Source organism: Cannabis sativa, chromosome 7 (assembly GCF_029168945.1).
Source record: "Cannabis sativa cultivar Pink pepper isolate KNU-18-1 chromosome 7, ASM2916894v1, whole genome shotgun sequence".
Classification (NCBI taxonomy): Eukaryota; Viridiplantae; Streptophyta; class Magnoliopsida; order Rosales; family Cannabaceae; genus Cannabis; species Cannabis sativa.
In genome coordinates this window covers 961,245-981,145 of record NC_083607.1, presented here as the reverse complement: position 1 = coordinate 981,145, position 19,901 = coordinate 961,245, and the positions used below count along the sequence as shown (strand labels likewise).

Genomic DNA, 19,901 nt, shown 5'->3' with positions numbered 1-19,901 from the left:
CGTATATACCTGCCAGCTCCCGCATACAACAGCTGCCACATATATTATGAAAAATTTGGAGCGACACATAGTTATATGAGCCCTGATACTTAATTATACTAATGACGATATAACACTAAGGAGAGTGCTAGACACCAATTATGTCTAATTTAACGTGAATGAAACTTTAAGAATCAATACATATTAAAGTTTAAGAGACACGATTCGTACTTTTAATGAGACTAATTAGTATATAAAAAATCGATGCATTAGTGAACTTGAATGGAATTAGACAAAAATCATTAAGTCTAATAATAGTTCAAGGAGAATTTTTAACGACTTGAAAAATTCGAGGGCATAATTTGATACATTTCAAAATTTAGTAAAAAAATATTGATTTTGTCACTTAAGTTTTACAAATTATGTTAAATTTTCATTGATATTTTTTATTTAAAAGGTTGTAGATTATAGTGCATTGTTAAAGTATAACGATACTTCTAATAGAACAAAAAATGTACATATGTTTTTTTTTTTTTTTTTTTTTTTTTTTTTGAAAATATATGTACATAAGTTAGTTATTCTTATGGTTAAATTAGTATTAATTGGAAGTTTTAAAAGTCTATTACTGTTTTTTAACTATTTTAATTTTTCTTCTCCTTAATTTTGTTACTTCATGATTTTTTTTGCTAAACATGTGCTTAGGTTATATAATGAGGCACAAGTTTGATTATTTCTTAGTAACGTTTTTTTTTTTAAATGAGAATCTACACAAAATTGATGAAAAAAAAGATATACACGCAAATAAAAAAAAAACAAAAAATAAATTTAAAGTTGAAAAGATGAAATATAAAAATAAAATTTATTATCTAAATGTGGATCGAAATTGAAAAAATTTAAATATTTCTTATTGTTATCATTTGTCCCCCAAAAGAAGTTCAACTTAGGTAGAAAGACTTTTAACATTAGCCACAAAAGTCATTTTAGGACTTTTCTTAGGACATTAAGATTGACATGGAAATGGAATAATGTTTGATATTAACAAAGTCAATTATAAAAAAAGACATTGTTTTAATGTCCCAACAAATTTTTTTAGCCAAAATTCAACATTCAAACAAATTTATATCATCCATTTACATATTTGTACTCGATAAACCTTTCAAGACTTCGACATCATTTTTTAGGATTCTCGCCCTTTATCTTACGTTGATTATTGCAAGCCAAAATGAGAGTGGTTTGCCATCTACATACTTATCGAGTACTCGAAGAACTTTTGAGCTACAATCATCTAAGACTCGAGCAACATTTTCTAGGACTCTTGCCGCCTAACAATGTCAAGAAACTTCAACGAAACCCTACGTCTCCTGTCCAATCCCGATGCAACGAAACATTGCAACTCAGTTCCATGAATAAAGCTCCACATTGGATCATTAGTGATGTCTTTTACTCTTTTTATGCTTATGGGCATGTTTTTCTTGGTAAAATATATAAAGAAAAATAAAATGTAAATGTAATTGTTATAGCATGAGTAGAGAAAGTAGAGACATAATATGTTCCATCTTGTGTTTTTATACATGCATATAATAAAAATTTATTGTGTTTAATGAAATCTGAACTGAATAATCAGAAGAAATCCCATTTGAAAAAAAAATAACAATAATAATCATTGAGGAGCAAAATATGCACACCAAGCTCCATACAAATCAAGTATATTTTACTACTCTTGTAGCTCATTTTTTTTAAGTGATTTTCTTGTAAAGACATGAAATATGGTATATTTTGATTTTTCTAAGACTAAAAAATAAGTATAATTGCCCATAACTCTCCTTTTGCTTGCTTGAACTAGTTTTCTCTTCTTCATTTCGGTTCATTTTGTACTAGGCGTGCAGCGTCTTCCATTTCCACTTCAACTCGTTCTGTTTCGTCTTGAAACAACATTTCGATTTCTTCCAAAGACTTCCCTTTCGTTTCGGGGATACAATTATAAACAAAAGCAACCGAAATAGCTGAAATCACAAAGAAAACAAAGAAAGTTCCTGCAACCGTGATTGCTCGTGAGACCGATAAGAATGACATGGCGATCACACCACTACTAACCCTACTACCGACTGCTCCTAGCGCTGATGCCTGCGCTCGAAGCCTTAAAGGGAAAATCTCGGACGAAACAACCCAACAAATTGGACCAATTCCTACTGAGAAAAATGCTACATTCCCACAAACAGCAAGAATTGCCAATATGATGCCTAATTTACCATTTCCAAAGAAAGCTAAAGTAAGGCTTAGACAAAACAAACAAGTAGTCATACCGATCGTGCTTATGTAAAGCAACGGTTTTCGCCCTAATTTGTCAATAAGAATGATAGCTACTAAAATGAACAAAGTCTTAGTGAAACCAACAGCAACAGTTGCAGCCAAAAGTTGAGTGTTGCCTTTAATCCCAGCCTCTTTGAAAATCGTCGGGCTATAATAAACCGTTGCATCAATGCCCGTGATTTGTTGAAAGCATTGGATTCCACAGCCGGTTATAAGCATTCTTCTAACCGAGGGAGACGGTTTCAAAATCTCTTTCCACACAGATTTCACCTCATACTTCTCAGCATTGACACTCCCAGCAGCTAATTGAATCTCTTTCAATCTCTCTTCAACTTCAATATCACTTCCATTGGTTTTACACAACACCAATCTTGCTTCATCGATCCTATTCTGTACCACTAACCACCTTGGAGATTCAGGGATAACAAACAGAGCAAAACCAATGAAAATTGAAGGAAGAATCCCTACACCAAGCATAATCCTCCAATTTATATGAGCTGGAAGACCCGAAAAAGCATAATTCGATACATAACCTAAAAGTATACCGAAATTCACAAAGATTTCGGGGAATGAAGTGAGTGAGCCTCTAGCAACTGCTGGTGCAATCTCAGCAATGTAAACAGGAGCAATCATGACACCAAAACCTATCCCAATCCCGGCTAATAAACGCCCTACCATTAAAACCGCGAATGAAGGTGAAAGAGCCATTATTCCAGCACCAGATTGGAAAACAATGGCAGCTAATCCAATTGTCCATTTTCTACCAATTGCATCAGATGTTTTCCCACCTGCTAAACTACCCAATAGGGAAATTATGCTCAAAATCCCAACTAACACCTCTACTTGTACTTCTGATATCTTAAGATCTTCTTGTATAAATATAATTGCACCACTCATAACACCCACATCTGATAAACATGAAAACATAAACAACAAAAAAAACTCTCAATTTTGCTTTTTTCTACATAATTTGAAGATCTATGTCAAAATGTAGCATTATCAATTTTGACTGCCAAATACATAAAGAAAGGTTTTTTAATGCTTCAATGGAAATAATAAAATAAACCCATTAACAGATCAAGCCAAAAAAAGGTTTTTTAATACTTCAATTGAAAAAGTATAATAAAATAATAAAACCCATTAACATAATATTAAATTTAAGATCAACCCAATTACCATATCCAAGGAGAACAGAATTGAGAGAAGCAAAAATGGCACAAGCAACCACAAATTTCTTGGTATGATGACGTTGTAGTTCTTCTTCTTCTTCTTCTTCCTCTAAGGGATCAGATTCCATTCTTTTGTATCTGTTTTTTTTACCCAATTGGAATTCTGAAACAGACTCACCATTCCCATTTCCATTCTCACCACCATTCCCCAATACCATTTTCCCTTCTCTCTCTCTCTCTCTCTCTCTTTCTCTATCTCTCTCTAGAAAGACATGAATTTTTTTTGGGGGGTTTTGTTTTTCTCAGATCTGAAACACCAAAAAGGGTAACAAAAATGGTGGGTGAGAAGAGAGAAGAAGGTGCAGAATAAATAAAAATCTAATCTTTATGTTAAGTTTAAGACATTTCTAATGTTATTATTAATTTCTTTTTCCGTGTTTGGTGGGAAAATTCCACCTTAAATTCTTTTCTTAATTTTTACTATATTTTCTATGTTCAAATCTTATTGGATATAACCATTTCAAAAAAAAAAAAATCTTATTGGATATAAGATTCATTCATTTTTAACTCATTAGTATTTTTGTCTCTAAATTTTTTTTTTTTTTTGAGAAAAGGCGTATTTATATATATAAAGAAGATATTAGACCTCTCGGTCATTACATAAAATGTTCTCCGGGACAGAGTTAATCGGAATAGATCCGTACATGTTGTTGGTAAAAGCCCAAAAAGCCACATTATGGGCCATAAAATTACAGGATCTACTAATGTTCGAAAAATTACAACAAATAAAAGAAGGAGAAGACTTAGTGCAAAAGGAGACATAGTTCTCTAGAGCCCAATGGGAAGCCTTCCCATTAAGGGCATCGATCACTAGCTTCGAGTCACTCTCCACTATAATATACTTTTGCTGAAGATCCAATGCAACAGACACCGCCAAGCAGCAAGCCGCAGCTTCTCCACAAAGAGCATCAGAGTAGTCCAGCCGGGATGTGTAAATACTCATCACCCTTCCCAGATGGTTCCTACCAACCGCAGCTATACACATACTCTCTAAACCCACTCGAACATCACAGTTAAATTTGATCCACTCCAGAGGTGGTGGATTCCAGCTGTCCCTCCTCACCGGCGAAGGAGAAGGCAAAAGAGTAGTGTGTAGCTCTGCAAAAGAAGAACAAATAATGTCAATACATTTTAAAACATGAGGGGGGCTATTGTTGTGAACCGCTTCATTTCGCATTCTCCAGATATTGTCAACAACAATGGATGCATAGAGAAAGACATCCTCAACCCTAACACCATTATTATTAAGACTCCAGATAAATTTCACCCAATCCCACACACGAATACCGTTGTCAGTGACTGGAAAAATTCCCCAAGGTGAAGAGCGCCACAAGTGCATCGCCACATCACATGTTAGAAACAGGTGTTCCACAGTTTCCTCTCCCCTTCCACAAAAAGGACAATTAGTATCTTCAATCGGAAATCTCTTACAGATGATTGCTCTAACCGGCAAGGCATTGGAAAGGATGCACCACCAAAGAACCTTTTGGCGCTCCATAATGTTACTATTCCAAAGTTTATTCCAAAGAGCAGGTGCAACATCACAGTGGGGCGCTCTCTCCAAAGCTTGGGAAAGATAAGCCGATTTGCAAGAGAAACGCCCATTACTTTCCAAAGTCCACACCCAGCTATCCTTGCCACTGCCTTGGGGAATTCCATCCTTGAGGATAGCCGAAATGGTCTCCCGGTCAAAGAGGCAATGAAGTTTCTGTTGGGTTTTATGCCCTAAATAAAACTCATTTCAATATAATCAGATTTACTTATTAATATAGATCAGAAATAACATTTAATGTTGCATGGTTCACATGATTTATTTCATGATTATATGTACATAATGTATGAATTCATCTGAAACCCTTTTCACATACTTGATCCTGTTTATTGTGCCGTCAACACATTAGAAAGTAAACATGACTATGTGAATAAAGTTTCCTAGATTTATCAGACACAGGGTTTTACTGATATGATAATCTACAACAGAGTTTACTTGCATTTGGAGAAGTGCTATGTTCTTTCCAGAGCATTGGTTAAAGTAAAGCTCAGGTTGGATGCATGGAGTATGCATCGGAAGGGACCGATATTGTACTTTGACTTAGATTTATTAAACTTACCGTAATATCTATTCAAGTCAATATCGCCAAGTTGATCCTAGATCAAATGTTCTTAATCCTGTTATGATTAGGCTCAATCTTGAAAGGCTATTCGTGTTCTTTGATTTGTTAGTTAAGCCTACTTTTAGGTCAGGGTGATACGTACATTTTGGGAACACGGTAGTGCAATTGAGTGGGAGCGCTATCATAAACATGGAATCTATAGCTTCTATCTGGCGAATAGTAAGCAAAGGATGATCTCCTTCGAGCTTGACCAAACGAACATAAATGGTGGAGTACTCATTTCACATAAGCTGAAATATCATTTATACGGGGTCAAGTGTTTTAAGGAATAAATACATTGTAGGGTGTAACGGTAATTTAATCCCTTTACAGTGTAGATCATTCATATAGAGGATCATTGATCACATTAGGATTATAACAATGGATAACTAATGATGTGTCTATATGGTGGAACATATAGAGCATTCTATATACTGAGAGTGCAATTCTAAGTTCTATTCGTGGATTCAACGAAGAATTAATAAGTTAGTGAATTTTAGTGCTAAATTCTTGATCTACTTATTGGAAGCTCGGTTATATAGACCCATGGTCCCCCCACTAGTTGAGATAATATTGCTTGTAAGACTCATGTAATTGGTTTTGATTAATCAATTATAATTCTCAAATTAGACTATGTCTATTTGTGAATTTTTCACTAAGTAAGGGCGAAATTGTAAAGAAAGAGTTTATAGGGGCATATTTGTTAATTATGATACTTTGTATGGTTCAATTAATAAATATGATAAATGACAATATTATTTAATAATTATTTATAGTTATTAAATAGTTAGAATTGGCATTTAAATGGTTGAATTAGGAAATTGGCATTTTTGAGAAAATCAGATACAAAAGGTGTTAAAATTGCAAAATTGCAAAGCCCAAGGCCCAATCCACTTATATAGGGCCAGCCACTTTTGTAGGAAATTTAAACTGATTTTTTTCATTATTTTAATGCCAAATAATTCAAACCTAACCCTAGTGGAATGCTATAAATAGATAGTGAAGGCTTCAGGAAATTTACACTTAAATTTTCTATTTTTCCTTCAGAAAAACACGAGCCTTTCTCTCTCCCTATCTTTAGGCCACTTCTTCTTTCTCTTCCCTCTTGAATTTCGAAATTCTTAGTGTATGAGTAGTGCCCACACACGGCAAGTGATACCTCAATCATAGTGAGGAAGATCGTGAAGAAAGGCGTCGACGAAGGAGGTTTCAGCATCAAAGATTCAGAGAAAGAGATCCAGGTTCAGATATTGATAATGCTCTGCTACAGAAAGGAATCAAGGGCTAGATATCTGAACGGAAGGAGTCATTCTATTCCGCTGCACCCAATGTAAGGTTTCTTAAACTTTATATGTGTTTATTTCATCGTTTTAGAAAGTTCATATTTAGGATGTTAATAAACATACTTGTGAGTAGATCTAAGATCCTGGTAAAATAAATTCCAACAACTGGCCTCAGAGCCATGGTAATTGATTTACTTGCAAGAAATTTGGACTTTAAAACGATTGTTTGTATGTTCTTTGGATGGTATCATGTTGTATTGAGTGTTATTTGATGATTGATTGATGATTGTGAAATTTTCGTGAAAAATAATTGTTATTTCGTTTCTGGAATTATTTTTATTGGATAGTATGGAAAAAATTAAGCAAGTTAGCCTTTTACAGAACTCAATTTGGATTTTATTTGAATTAGTTATGATTTTTTGAAGATTTGACAAAATCGGAAATTTTGTCTTGATAGTTTTCTGCGATCGCAGAACTGTCCGTACAGTTTCGAATTTTTCCTATTTTCTTCAATTTTTCATACTTTTTCATGGAATTAGCTTCCAATTTTTTGTATGGTTTTGTATATATACTATTACTATTCCTAATTCAATTCTAATTATCATTTTGAATTAATTTATTTTTTTTTTAATTTAATTCAAGATATTAGTGTAATTTGAATTTGAATAGAATTAGTATTTATCTTTTTGCTTAAAAATCTATCTTATTTTTAAATTTGATTATATTTTTTTTAAATTTAAGGTCAGATATTTTAAGATATTTATAAAATCTTTTAAGATATTTTAAAATATCTTATCTTTTAAGATATTTAAAAATATCTTATCTTTTAAGATTTTTTTTTAAATCTTTTTAAGATATTTTGACCTTATTTAAATTTAAAATAGATATTTATAATCATGTAATTTTAAATAGATATAAGATAAAAAGTAGGTTTAATTTTAAATTTTTTTTATTTTCGAAATTTAATTTTAAATTCCGAAATTAATTTTTTTTTTAAATTATTTTTCGAATATTAATTTTTTTTTAATTTAATTATTTATTTATTCGAAATTATTTATTTAAAATTAAATAAATCCTACTTCCAACTATCCAGCTAACCCTGTTGCAGGAGTATGTGTTTTAGCTTGTTTGTAAGTTTTCAAAACCTATTATTACTTGATTGCAAATAGCCATGGTTACTTTTTGCCAGATCTAATGATCTGATGGCTCCCTTGGTCAAGTTAATAATTTGTAACAGGTAAATTTTACAATCTTCTTTCATCTGTGTATGACCTAGCAACATGATAGGACCCATCCAAAGTGTGCCTGTGTGAGCCTATGTGTTTAATTTTATTATAGATGCATATAGGTTAATGTTGCTAAAATAAATTATCATAGTTCTTGATAGGATTTATTTAGGCCCATTTAGTTTTTGGGCCTATTCAATTAATAACAGTTGTTCTTATTAAGGTTAAATTCCTCTCTTTTGGGCCTTGTGTGAGAGTTGGGAGCCATAGAAGTGGGTACGACATGCTTGAACCCAGCACCCCCTCACACAAACCACCCCAATTGTGAAGGCCCATTTGCCTGATTTGAATGACTGTACTAGGTTAATTACACTAGTTTAACCTAATAAAATTGATTAGCAACATAATTAATTTCATTTATTTTGAAATTAATTTAAGAAAATTATAGTTTAAAGAATTTTTTTATTCTAAGCTAAACTATATGTATTTTCTTGTATTTAATTAAATATAGAATTATAACCATCTAGATTCTTTCTGGAACTTAATTTAAATTTTTCATTAAATATTCCTATTTAAGTTGATATTTAGTTATCTTCAACTAACCAACTTAAATCGAATATCTTTTGAATTCAAAATTTCAAAATTAAGTTGAGGAATTTTAGGCATTGGTTATTAAGATTCTTTAGATATTTTTTAAGTTAATATCTTTTCAAATATTAACTTAAAATGGAATATTTTTGAATTAAGTGGTTACAACTTAATTTTTGATATTTAATTAAATTTAAATTTGAAAATATTTAAGTTCTAGATTTTTCTAGTACAACTTAAATTAGATATTTTTTCAAATTTTGTGGAAAAGATACTTAGTCAAATAAGATATTTTCTAGATAGTTATTTCTAGACTACTTATTATTTCTAATATTAAATAGGAAAATATTATACATTGTGAAATTAATTATTTAAATAATTAATTTTGGTACAATTTATTTTAAGTATATTTTTCCTGGTATTAAACTAGAAATTAATAATTAAGCCTTCTCTACACTTAATTATTTATTTCTTGAATTTAATACATTTAATTAATTTGAAAATTAAATATCTAAGTTGATTTTTATCATCATACTTAAATATTTCTTTTTCATGACATTTAATTAAATAGAAAATTATTTTTAGTTGAAATTTAATTTTTCAACTAAATTTAAATAATTTTCAAAAATATATTTTTTCTTTATTTTATTAATCAATTTTCGAAATTGCATTTCTTAAATGCTAGAATTTCGAATTTTATCTTGAAAAATAGATTAAGTTGTAAATTAATTATTTTAATTAATTCTTGGATCAACTTAAATCAATGATTTTTTCATTTATTGATTAATTTAAAATAAATTGAATTAAAGTATATTATTAGAAATTGAATTAATTAGTCAAAGGAAAATCTAGATAGGTGATATTTTTGCTTGAAGTATTTTTCTAGTGTATTTAATTAAATAGAAAATTAATATTTAAGTTGATTTTCATCATCATACTTAAATATTTGAAATTTTTCTTATATATTTAATTAAATAGGAAAATTATATTTTTTGTTGTAAATTAATTTTATTAATTAATTTTGGGCCAACATTAAATTAGAATAATTTTTCGAAGATTTATTTTTTATTTTAATATGCATTTTTTCGAAAATTGTATTCTTATATACTTTAATTTTTCGAAATGCAATATATATTTATAGAAAATTAAATTTGAGTTGTAAATTAATTTAAATTAATTTTGTAACAACTTAAATATTTTTTTTCTAAATATTTATTGGAAATTATTACTAAGATGGAAATAATTCATGTTATTTTCATATCCATCTAAGTAAAATTTATAAATATTAAATTAAAATTTATATTTAGAATTTTTCATTCTAAATTGGAAATTTTAATTAAATAAATATATATTTAAAATAAATAGAATAAATAAAGAGAATAAAAGAAAATACAACTCACTTTAAATAATGAGCTTGATTATTATTAAGATATTCGATCTCCATTGTTGGTCTTACAAAAGTTAAATGTTTTCAATATAACCTCGAGACGCTAGACTTCGTCCCCCTATGGATGGTTATTCGTTGAACGCATTTAACACCGTAAGATTTCATTTGATAAGTGTTTTGTAAGTTTTCGTCTCTATTAGACTCTCCCCTACGGTGACTACTTAGAGATAAACTTATGAAACATGAAACAATGGTGGAAGCTCATAAAATGAGAATAACCTTGACTCTCGCCTACCGGGACAACGTTGGATTCTTATTTTGATCGAATAAAAGGTTGCTAGAATGGTTTCTATTTTAGATGAGCTGGCAACTCTATTCAATGAATGATACTTTGACTCTCGCCTACCGGGACACTGTATCAGTTTGTTGAAAACCTTGGAAATTATTTAGGATTGTATGTTTTAGTATTTTCACTAGTCATTCCTACTTGCTATATGTTTATAATTTCTGAATTGTGTATGAATTTATATTGAACCATGTTATTTTCTGTTATTAAGTTGTAGTTTAATTTCGAATCTTCATTGTTGGTCTAACATGTTTGTTTTTCTAATGAGATAAATCCCTAATGGATTTTCACCATTAGACATACATAATAGTGTTAGATCTCGAAAGATAAATATTGTATATGCGACATCTAGCTGTTCATCAATTGATGACACCTAAGACTAGTATTTTTACGATATGAAACAAGAAGATTACATAAATAAGATTACTTTGTCTTTCGCTAATCGAAGCATCGTTGGATTCTTATTTATAAACGAAATTATCCTAATTCCTCTTAGCTAATTCATTTCGAATTAGCTCCATAATATATCATTGGATGAATGGTCTATAAATCATTTCATGTCATTATATTTTCTCTTAAGAAATTAAATGACGCATATGATTATAATCCCGAAATTCTATTCCCAATTGATATAAATCCTCAATCTTAGAAATCTCCGACTTGTATGGGCAAATCTGACTTAGAGTTTGTATTAGTAGTGCTGGTCCAAGAAAGAATTACTCATTATATTTGGTTGAATTCAAGTCTTTGACTTTAATTTTAGAATCCAAATATAAATTTTCTTATATTTCTAATTCCAGAATACAATACAGTTACACTTTCTCAAGTGTTTAAATATCCATCTTCTATCAATGGATTAAAACTGTATGGAATATGAGTTAGGTATTCTGTGACCAGGATCCACTTGCAGTATTCTAAGAACTCTTTGATGTAACTATACCTAAGTCATCAAAACGACACAGCCACATTTTTCTTAATCTATGGCATTTGTATCTTGTTCATAGTGGATTTGACAAGATCAATCTCTGCAAAGAGTTAATATGCCTATATCCACTGAAAGTAGTTCATCTCATTCGCAGATGGATGTACATTCAGGGGTGGATATGAGTTTTTCGTTGTATTCTTAAAACGTTCACTCAAGATTATACCTTTTAGCAAAGAAATTTGAAATGTTTGAAAAATTTCATTAATTTCTAGCAATGGTTAAAACCATTAAGGTCAGTGGTTAAAGATCTTGCGAACTGATAGGGGTGGAGAAATAGTTAGTAGATATGCAGTTCAAAGATCATTAAATTGATTTTTGAATTATATCCAAACTTACCTCCCGTAAATTTCGAGTTGCATGTTGATGATTAGTTACTAGTCGTTGCCTAAATCCTTCTATGGTAATACAATTTCAGAATGATGTAATGGTTGTATACTTAATGTAAATCATTACTAGATTCATGGATGACCTAATCAAAATCTTAAGAAAAAGCTAGAACTGTTAACCATGGTTTCTTAGCTATTCTAAGTGATTAGGGGTGGACCATCCCATTGTCAATAGATAAGAAAGTGTTTGTTCAAACAAATACTACTTTTCTAAGAAAATGACTAAGTCTGAAAAACAAGTAGCAAATAAAGGAGATATTTAATTCTTGATTCCAAAAGTGTTCTATCATCTTATATAATATATGATGATCCCACTGCCTCTGTTGTCTTGTCACAACCAAAGAGGTTAATACCATTTAGTTTTCTTCGACATAATTCACGGTACCTTGTCGTAGTGGGAGAGTTTCTAGGAACTCACCTTCTTATGACTTGGGAGACACTAGTGATTAAAATCCATTGTGAGTTTAAACAAGTAATGGATTGTCAAGATAAGAAACTAAGAAGAAAAGCCAATAGAACTATGGTTTAATCCATTCACATGGAGTAACCTTAAGTTTTCTATTACAAGGACATAAAAGGAAATTTACGTTTATAAGTCCATTCAATGGACTTAACAAAACTTCCTGTTCCTAGTATTATAGGTTTGAGTTTATCTAAATCTATGGCTTGTGGTATACCTGGTAATTACTTACTCTAATGCAAGCAACTTACTTTAGTAAGATGCTGAAGCATTTTCTTTCTAATGGCAATCTATAGAAGCTTCACAACTTCTTAGGTATAGATTTTATTTATCTAAGGAAAAGTCTTAACTATTCCAGAAAAGATAAAGCCATGAAAGAATTTCTTACATCAACAGTGAGAGGTCTTAGATATGCTTTTGTATGCCTTAGACCAGACACCTGCTGTTGAGTGGGAGTAATGAGTAGGTATCAGATTAATCCAGGAGAAGAACATTGGAAGACAATCAAGTAAATTTTAAGATTAAGAAGAGGAACTATATGTTAGTCTATAAGGGTGTGTTTAAAACTCTTAGACTACACCATATCAGATTTCGAAATTTGCCTTTATGCTAGAAAATCTTTCTGATAAGATGGTGATTACTCTGGGGGTGGAATAGTGATTTTGGAGAAGTGTAAAAACCTATCTGAAGTCTCTAGGTCTACCAAAGAGAGACTGAATGTTAAAGCTGCAGGAAAGGTACTTATTCAGTCTAAGGAAAGTTCTATACATCTTTGGCACCATTCCAAATTGCCTTAAACTACTACTGTTAATTTCCTGATTAACCAAAAGTAGTTGCCAAAGGTATAGAATCCAGTATCCCAAGAGAGTAAACATATAGAGAGGAATTTCACATTATCAATGATTTTGTGATTAAGGAAGAGTAATAGTGGAGAAAAGGTTGTGGTTAATTCAACCTTTCAGATTCTATTACGAGGAGTTTACTACTACTACACTTGATTTGTATATCAAGGTGTTGAGATTATTTGAAACGCACTTTTTGTTTTATATTAGTGCAAGTGGGAGTTTGTTGGGTTTTATGCCCTAAATAAAACTCATTTCAATATAATCAGATTTACTTATTAATATAGATCAGAAATAACATTTAATGTTGCATGGTTCACATGATTTATTTCATGATTATATGTACATAATGTATGAATTCATCTGAAACCCTTTTCACATACTTGATCCTGTTTATTGTGCCGTCAACACATTAGAAAGTAAACATGACTATGTGAATAAAGTTTCCTAGATTTATCAGACACAGGGTTTTACTGATATGATAATCTACAACAGAGTTTACTTGCATTTGGAGAAGTGCTATGTTCTTTCCAGAGCATTGGTTAAAGTAAAGCTCAGGTTGGATGCATGGAGTATGCATCGGAAGGGACCGATATTGTACTTTGACTTAGATTTATTAAACTTACCGTAATATCTATTCAAGTCAATATCGCCAAGTTGATCCTAGATCAAATGTTCTTAATCCTGTTATGATTAGGCTCAATCTTGAAAGGCTATTCGTGTTCTTTGATTTGTTAGTTAAGCCTACTTTTAGGTCAGGGTGATACGTACATTTTGGGAACACGGTAGTGCAATTGAGTGGGAGCGCTATCATAAACATGGAATCTATAGCTTCTATCTGGCGAATAGTAAGCAAAGGATGATCTCCTTCGAGCTTGACCAAACGAACATAAATGGTGGAGTACTCATTTCACATAAGCTGAAATATCATTTATACGGGGTCAAGTGTTTTAAGGAATAAATACATTGTAGGGTGTAACGGTAATTTAATCCCTTTACAGTGTAGATCATTCATATAGAGGATCATTGATCACATTAGGATTATAACAATGGATAACTAATGATGTGTCTATATGGTGGAACATATAGAGCATTCTATATACTGAGAGTGCAATTCTAAGTTCTATTCGTGGATTCAACGAAGAATTAATAAGTTAGTGAATTTTAGTGCTAAATTCTTGATCTACTTATTGGAAGCTCGGTTATATAGACCCATGGTCCCCCCACTAGTTGAGATAATATTGCTTGTAAGACTCATGTAATTGGTTTTGATTAATCAATTATAATTCTCAAATTAGACTATGTCTATTTGTGAATTTTTCACTAAGTAAGGGCGAAATTGTAAAGAAAGAGTTTATAGGGGCATATTTGTTAATTATGATACTTTGTATGGTTCAATTAATAAATATGATAAATGACAATATTATTTAATAATTATTTATAGTTATTAAATAGTTAGAATTGGCATTTAAATGGTTGAATTAGGAAATTGGCATTTTTGAGAAAATCAGATACAAAAGGTGTTAAAATTGCAAAATTGCAAAGCCCAAGGCCCAATCCACTTATATAGGGCCAGCCACTTTTGTAGGAAATTTAAACTGATTTTTTTCATTATTTTAATGCCAAATAATTCAAACCTAACCCTAGTGGAATGCTATAAATAGATAGTGAAGGCTTCAGGAAATTTACACTTAAATTTTCTATTTTTCCTTCAGAGAAAAACCTGAGCCTTTCTCTCTCCCTATCTTTAATGCCACTTCTTCTTTCTCTTCCCTCTTGAATTTCGAAATTCTTAGTGTATGAGTAGTGCCCACACACAGCAAGTGATACCTCAATAATAGTGAGGAAGATCGTGAAGAAAGACATCGAAGAAGGAGGTTTCAGCATCAAAGATTCAGAGAAAGAGATCCAGGTTCAGATATTGATAATGCTCTGCTACAGAAAGGAATCAAGGGCTAGATATCTGAACGGAAGGAGTCATTCTATTCCGCTGCACCCAATGTAAGGTTTCTTAAACTTTATATGTGTTTATTTCATCGTTTTAGAAAGTTCATATTTAGGATGTTAATAAACATACTTGTGAGTAGATCTAAGATCCTGGTAAAATAAATTCCAACAGTTTCCCCATATCCCACCCACCCGTGGGAGTTATGAGCTCCGCAACACACTGGTCATCCTTTACCACACCTTCCTTTGGTTTCGGTACGAAACCTTTTAAGTGGGGGATCCAAGGATCCCACCAGATTCTAGTATCCCTCCCATTGGCCACCCTTTTACAAGCCCCTTTCCGAAGGATTGAGCTTGCTTTAACTACATTTTTCCAAAACCAGGAGTCCGAGTCTTTATAATTGCAGTTGAGAAACTCTTTTCCTCTAAGGTACTTAGACTCCAGAATCTTTGAGCATAACGACTGTTTGCCCGTTAAAAGGTTCCAACCCCACTTAGCCAAAAAAGCTAGGTTCATTTCCTTTGTTTTTCGAAACCCCAGGCCTCCCAATGATTTGGGAAGGCAAAGCTTATCCCAGGCTCTAAGGTGCAGGCCATGGTTTCCTTTCTCGAATCCCCACCAGAAATCACGAGTTAGACCATCAATCCGATTCACAAGGCGATTAGACAATTTGGTAGTCTGCATAGCATAAATAGGCATAGACAAGCCTACCGATTTAATAAGAGTAGCCCGGCCAGCTTTTGATAAAGTTTTGGCCTTCCAGCCTTGCAACTTGGACGTGAGGTTGTCAAGAATGAAGTGGAAGTCAGCGTCTTTCTGTCTGGATCGGAACAGGGGTAACCCCAGGTACTTGGTAACCCCTTCAGGGGAGGCTATACCCAGAGCTTCTTTGATTGCTCTCCTCATACCATCTGGGGTATTCTTGCTGAAAAATATAGAAGTCTTAGCTTTATTGATCTGCTGCCCAGACCACTCACAAAACTTTTCCAGACAGCTCCAAAAGCCCTTAGCCTCAATTAAGTTGGCACGGCCAACCAAAATTAGGTCATCAGCAAAGAAAACATGGGATATCACCGGGCCCCCTCTACTTAATTTAATACCATGAATAGATCCTTTTCGTATCTCTTCCTCCAAAAGTCTGGATAGTACTTCCGCGGCACAGATGAAAAGGTAGGGAGATAACGGGTCTCCCTGACGCAGGCCACAAGAAGGAATAATTCTACCAACAGGACCACCGTTAAGGCATATATTGAGAGAGGAGGTGGAGACACACTGGGAAACCCACCTGCAGAATTGAGGGGGAAATCCAAAATTCCCAAGAACATGATCGATGAACTTCCAACTCAGCCTATCATAAGCTTTAACAAGGTCAATCTTTATCGCAAAGAATCCCTCCTTCCCTTTCTTCCTGTTGAAGGAATGAATAATTTCTTGCACCACTACATTGTTATCTTGGATGTTCCTTCCAGGGACAAACGCAGCTTGGGTAGGGCAGATAAGAGAAGGAAGAATAGGTTTTAATCTATTTGCAATGATCTTCGAAATAACCTTATACATCACATTGCAGAGAGAGATTGGTCTGAAATGGTTCGGCTTTTTCGGGTTCTGCATTTTTGGGATGAGAACAACATTCGTCGGATTTACCCCCTTATGCATTCTTCCATTTACAAAGAAATCTTCAACTGCGTCACAAAAATCATCTCCCACAGACTCCCAGTAGTGCTTGAAGAACAGAACAGACATTCCATCAGGGCCAGGGGCCTTATGGTTATTCATGGCAAACAGGGTTCTTCTGATCTCATCACGGGACGGGCAGCTAACAACTTCAGCTTGATTTTGAGGAGAAATCTTCTCATTAAATAAATGATCACTATCCATCTGTCGATTATTCTCAGAGCCAGAGAAAATGCTTTTGAAAAAGTCTAGGAATTCCTGGCCTATCAGCACTCGCTCATTAATCCATTCATTATTTTTATTCAAAATGCATTCAATGGCATTCCTTCTACCTCTTATAGCAGTAGAAAGGAAGAAAAATTTGGAGCATTTATCCCCGTCCTTGAGCCACGAAATTCTGGCCCTTTGTTTCCAATAAATCGCTTTTTTGGCTCGGGCTTCATTCAAGCTTCGTCTAAGATCAATCTCCGAATTCCAGTCTCTGGAGCCAGCCGGCAGTTGTTGCATTTGGTCCAGTTTAATTTCCAGCTCCTGAATGATACTGTCAATCTTACCGAATTGGGTTCTCTTCCATTGCAGAAGCGCTACCCTAGTCGCACCAATCTTCTTAAAAACGCGAGCAGGGGCCCACGGATGGGCCACCGAATCCCAGGCACTGGCTACAACAAGTTTGCTTCTACTATCCCGCGTCCAACTTTCCTCAAATTTGAAACATCTGGAAAACTTAGGACCAATCCCCCCCGTGTCCAAGCACAAAGGTCTATGGTCAGAAGTACTCGTCTGAACGGAGCAGAGAACAGATTTTGGGAACAGTTGCATCCAAGCTCCATTCACAATGCCTTTATCCAGGGCAGATTTCACATGATTATTTCCAGACCGGTGATTATCCCAAGTCATCATATCTCCTTGAATATGCATATTTATTAGGCCACGAGTCTCCACAAGGTGAGAGATGAAAGGGATGAAAGGGTCCCGGCCCCTTGAACCTTCCCGCTCAGAGGAGCTCAGGACAAAATTAGTGTCACCAAATATCAACCAAGGGCCGCCAAATCTATCTCCAAGAGCCATAATCTCTGACCAGAATTGTTTTTTAGCATGGTTATACGGCGGACCATACACACACGAGAGGAGCCACGGGTGGGAAGGGGGGTCCGAATAGACAAGCCCCGAAATATGGTTACGAGAGCAAGAAATACACTCAAAACTAAACCCAGATTTCCAAGCTAATATAATACCTCCCGCAGTGCCAACGGGCGGCACAAAAATATTAAAGTAAAAGTGAGAAGCTTTTAGTATACGTACCAGATGGTTAGGATCCACTTTGAGCTCAGTCAAAAAAACAAAATCAGGAGAGCGCGATCTGAGCAGGGACTTCAGTTCACGAACTGTAGAGGTCTGCCCCAACCCTCTACAGTTCCATGCTACACCTCTCATGGCGCCTGTGGAGGAGATATGACGTTCTCCTCCACAGGGTTGATCGAGTGCACAGAAAGACTGGATCCAGATTCTTCAATTACAAACGAGCCAATCAGATGACTCCTTTTAACACCATTGTTACAGCTCGAAGAGCTCGACCCCTCAGAAGGTTCTTCAGAACGATCATCAAAATCCACCTTTGACTCGCAGTCCTTTTCCTTTGGGTCCCAAGGAAAGTCCCTAACAACATTCGGATGACGTCTAACAATTTTGTTAGGGCGGGTGCAGAGAGAAGCGGAGCCTTCAAATTTCCTCTTCTTGAACGGGGTGGTACGTTCATTAGTTTCCGACGTAGGCTTCACTCCAATGTCACCACCTATTTTTTTAATTTCATACAAGTCCAAATTACCAAAGTGCTTAAGGTCGTAGAGTAGCTCTTCTTGGGCTCTAAAAAAATGAGATAAAGCCCTTTCCTCTTCACCTTGAGGCTCGGCCTCACTAGCATCATTCACGTGGACCAAATTCTTCCCCACCATATCACAATCAAATCCACACGGCCCACCAAAAACCTCCCCCTTCTCTTTGCCCTTTGGATCAAAAGCCACTTTCGGCCTCACTAAAGATTTGGACCCATTAGCCCAATTTTTATCTATTAAATTATCACAACCAGGCCCACCACTCACAAACATCCCACCTTTTAACCCAACAGGCTCATTACACAAAGAGCTTACACAACCCGGCCCCACCAAATTTTCTAGCCTAGCCTTAACAACATTCGGCCCACCCCCTTTTAAATTATTAGAAAAGCCCATAACCAAACCCGGCCCACTACCCACAAATCCCACATCTCCACCATTTCCCTCCCACTCCTTCGTCCCAGCCCCACCAACAGAACCCAACAAACCCCCAAGCCCACCAGAAGAGACCAAGCCCAAGCCCAAACTCGGCCCAACACCCACTTCTAAGTTCCCACTTCCCAAACCCAACGAAACCACCTGGTTTTCCTTCTCTCTCTCCAGCTGCACATTCCCCACTTTAGGAATTAAATCAGAGATCTTTTCCTTATTTTTCAAATTTCCTTCAACCTCATTACCATTAACAGCAAACCTTCTTGCACCCTCGCCTGGCACTTTCTTGGGCATCCACACCTTTTGCCTTCCATGATCTTTCTCATGCATGGCCCGAGACACAACAGCTTTCGTACGCTTCGAGCCGCGCGCCACAGTTGACGACGACCTAACCACACCGCCGTCCACATCAGCTACGGCAATCGGCCCACCAAGCTGGAACTTCCCAGACGGCCTTCCAGTCGAAGAACCCACCAGCGGCTTCGAAGTCGCACCAGAAAAAACGTCACGATATAGTGAAGTCGTGGACATCCACGGCCCATACATAGGAAACGGGGTTCCATCTAGATTTGCCACCGTGACCGGAGAAGTTAGAGAGCACCCTTTACGTTGGTGACCGACACTTCCACAGAAGTAACAAAAAATGCCTATCTTTTCATATTTGAATTGGATCCAACGTTTAACCCCAGAGGCTAAGTCAAAAAAACAACCTGAACATAGAGGCTTTCCAATGTTTATGTCAATCTGCACCCTTATGAACAACTTCCAACTCATAGGATTCTCCTCATCCAACTCCACTCTAACAACTTTCCCAATCATATTTCCTAACAGGGTACCATTT

At 34.4% G+C, this 19,901-nt stretch overlaps 1 protein-coding gene across 1 annotated transcript; it reads right to left on the bottom strand.

The window, feature by feature from the left end:
* Positions 1-1,518: 1,518 nt before the first annotated feature.
* On the bottom strand, positions 1,519-3,885 carry LOC115697524 (probable polyol transporter 4). Its single transcript, XM_030624569.2, has 2 exons — positions 3,466-3,885; positions 1,519-3,197 (listed from the first exon to the last, which is right to left on the bottom strand). Exons 1-2 carry the CDS (start codon positions 3,674-3,676, stop codon positions 1,834-1,836), a joined length of 1,575 nt encoding a protein of 524 aa, XP_030480429.2. The 5' UTR covers positions 3,677-3,885; the 3' UTR covers positions 1,519-1,833.
* Between the last annotated feature and the right edge of the window lie 16,016 nt (positions 3,886-19,901).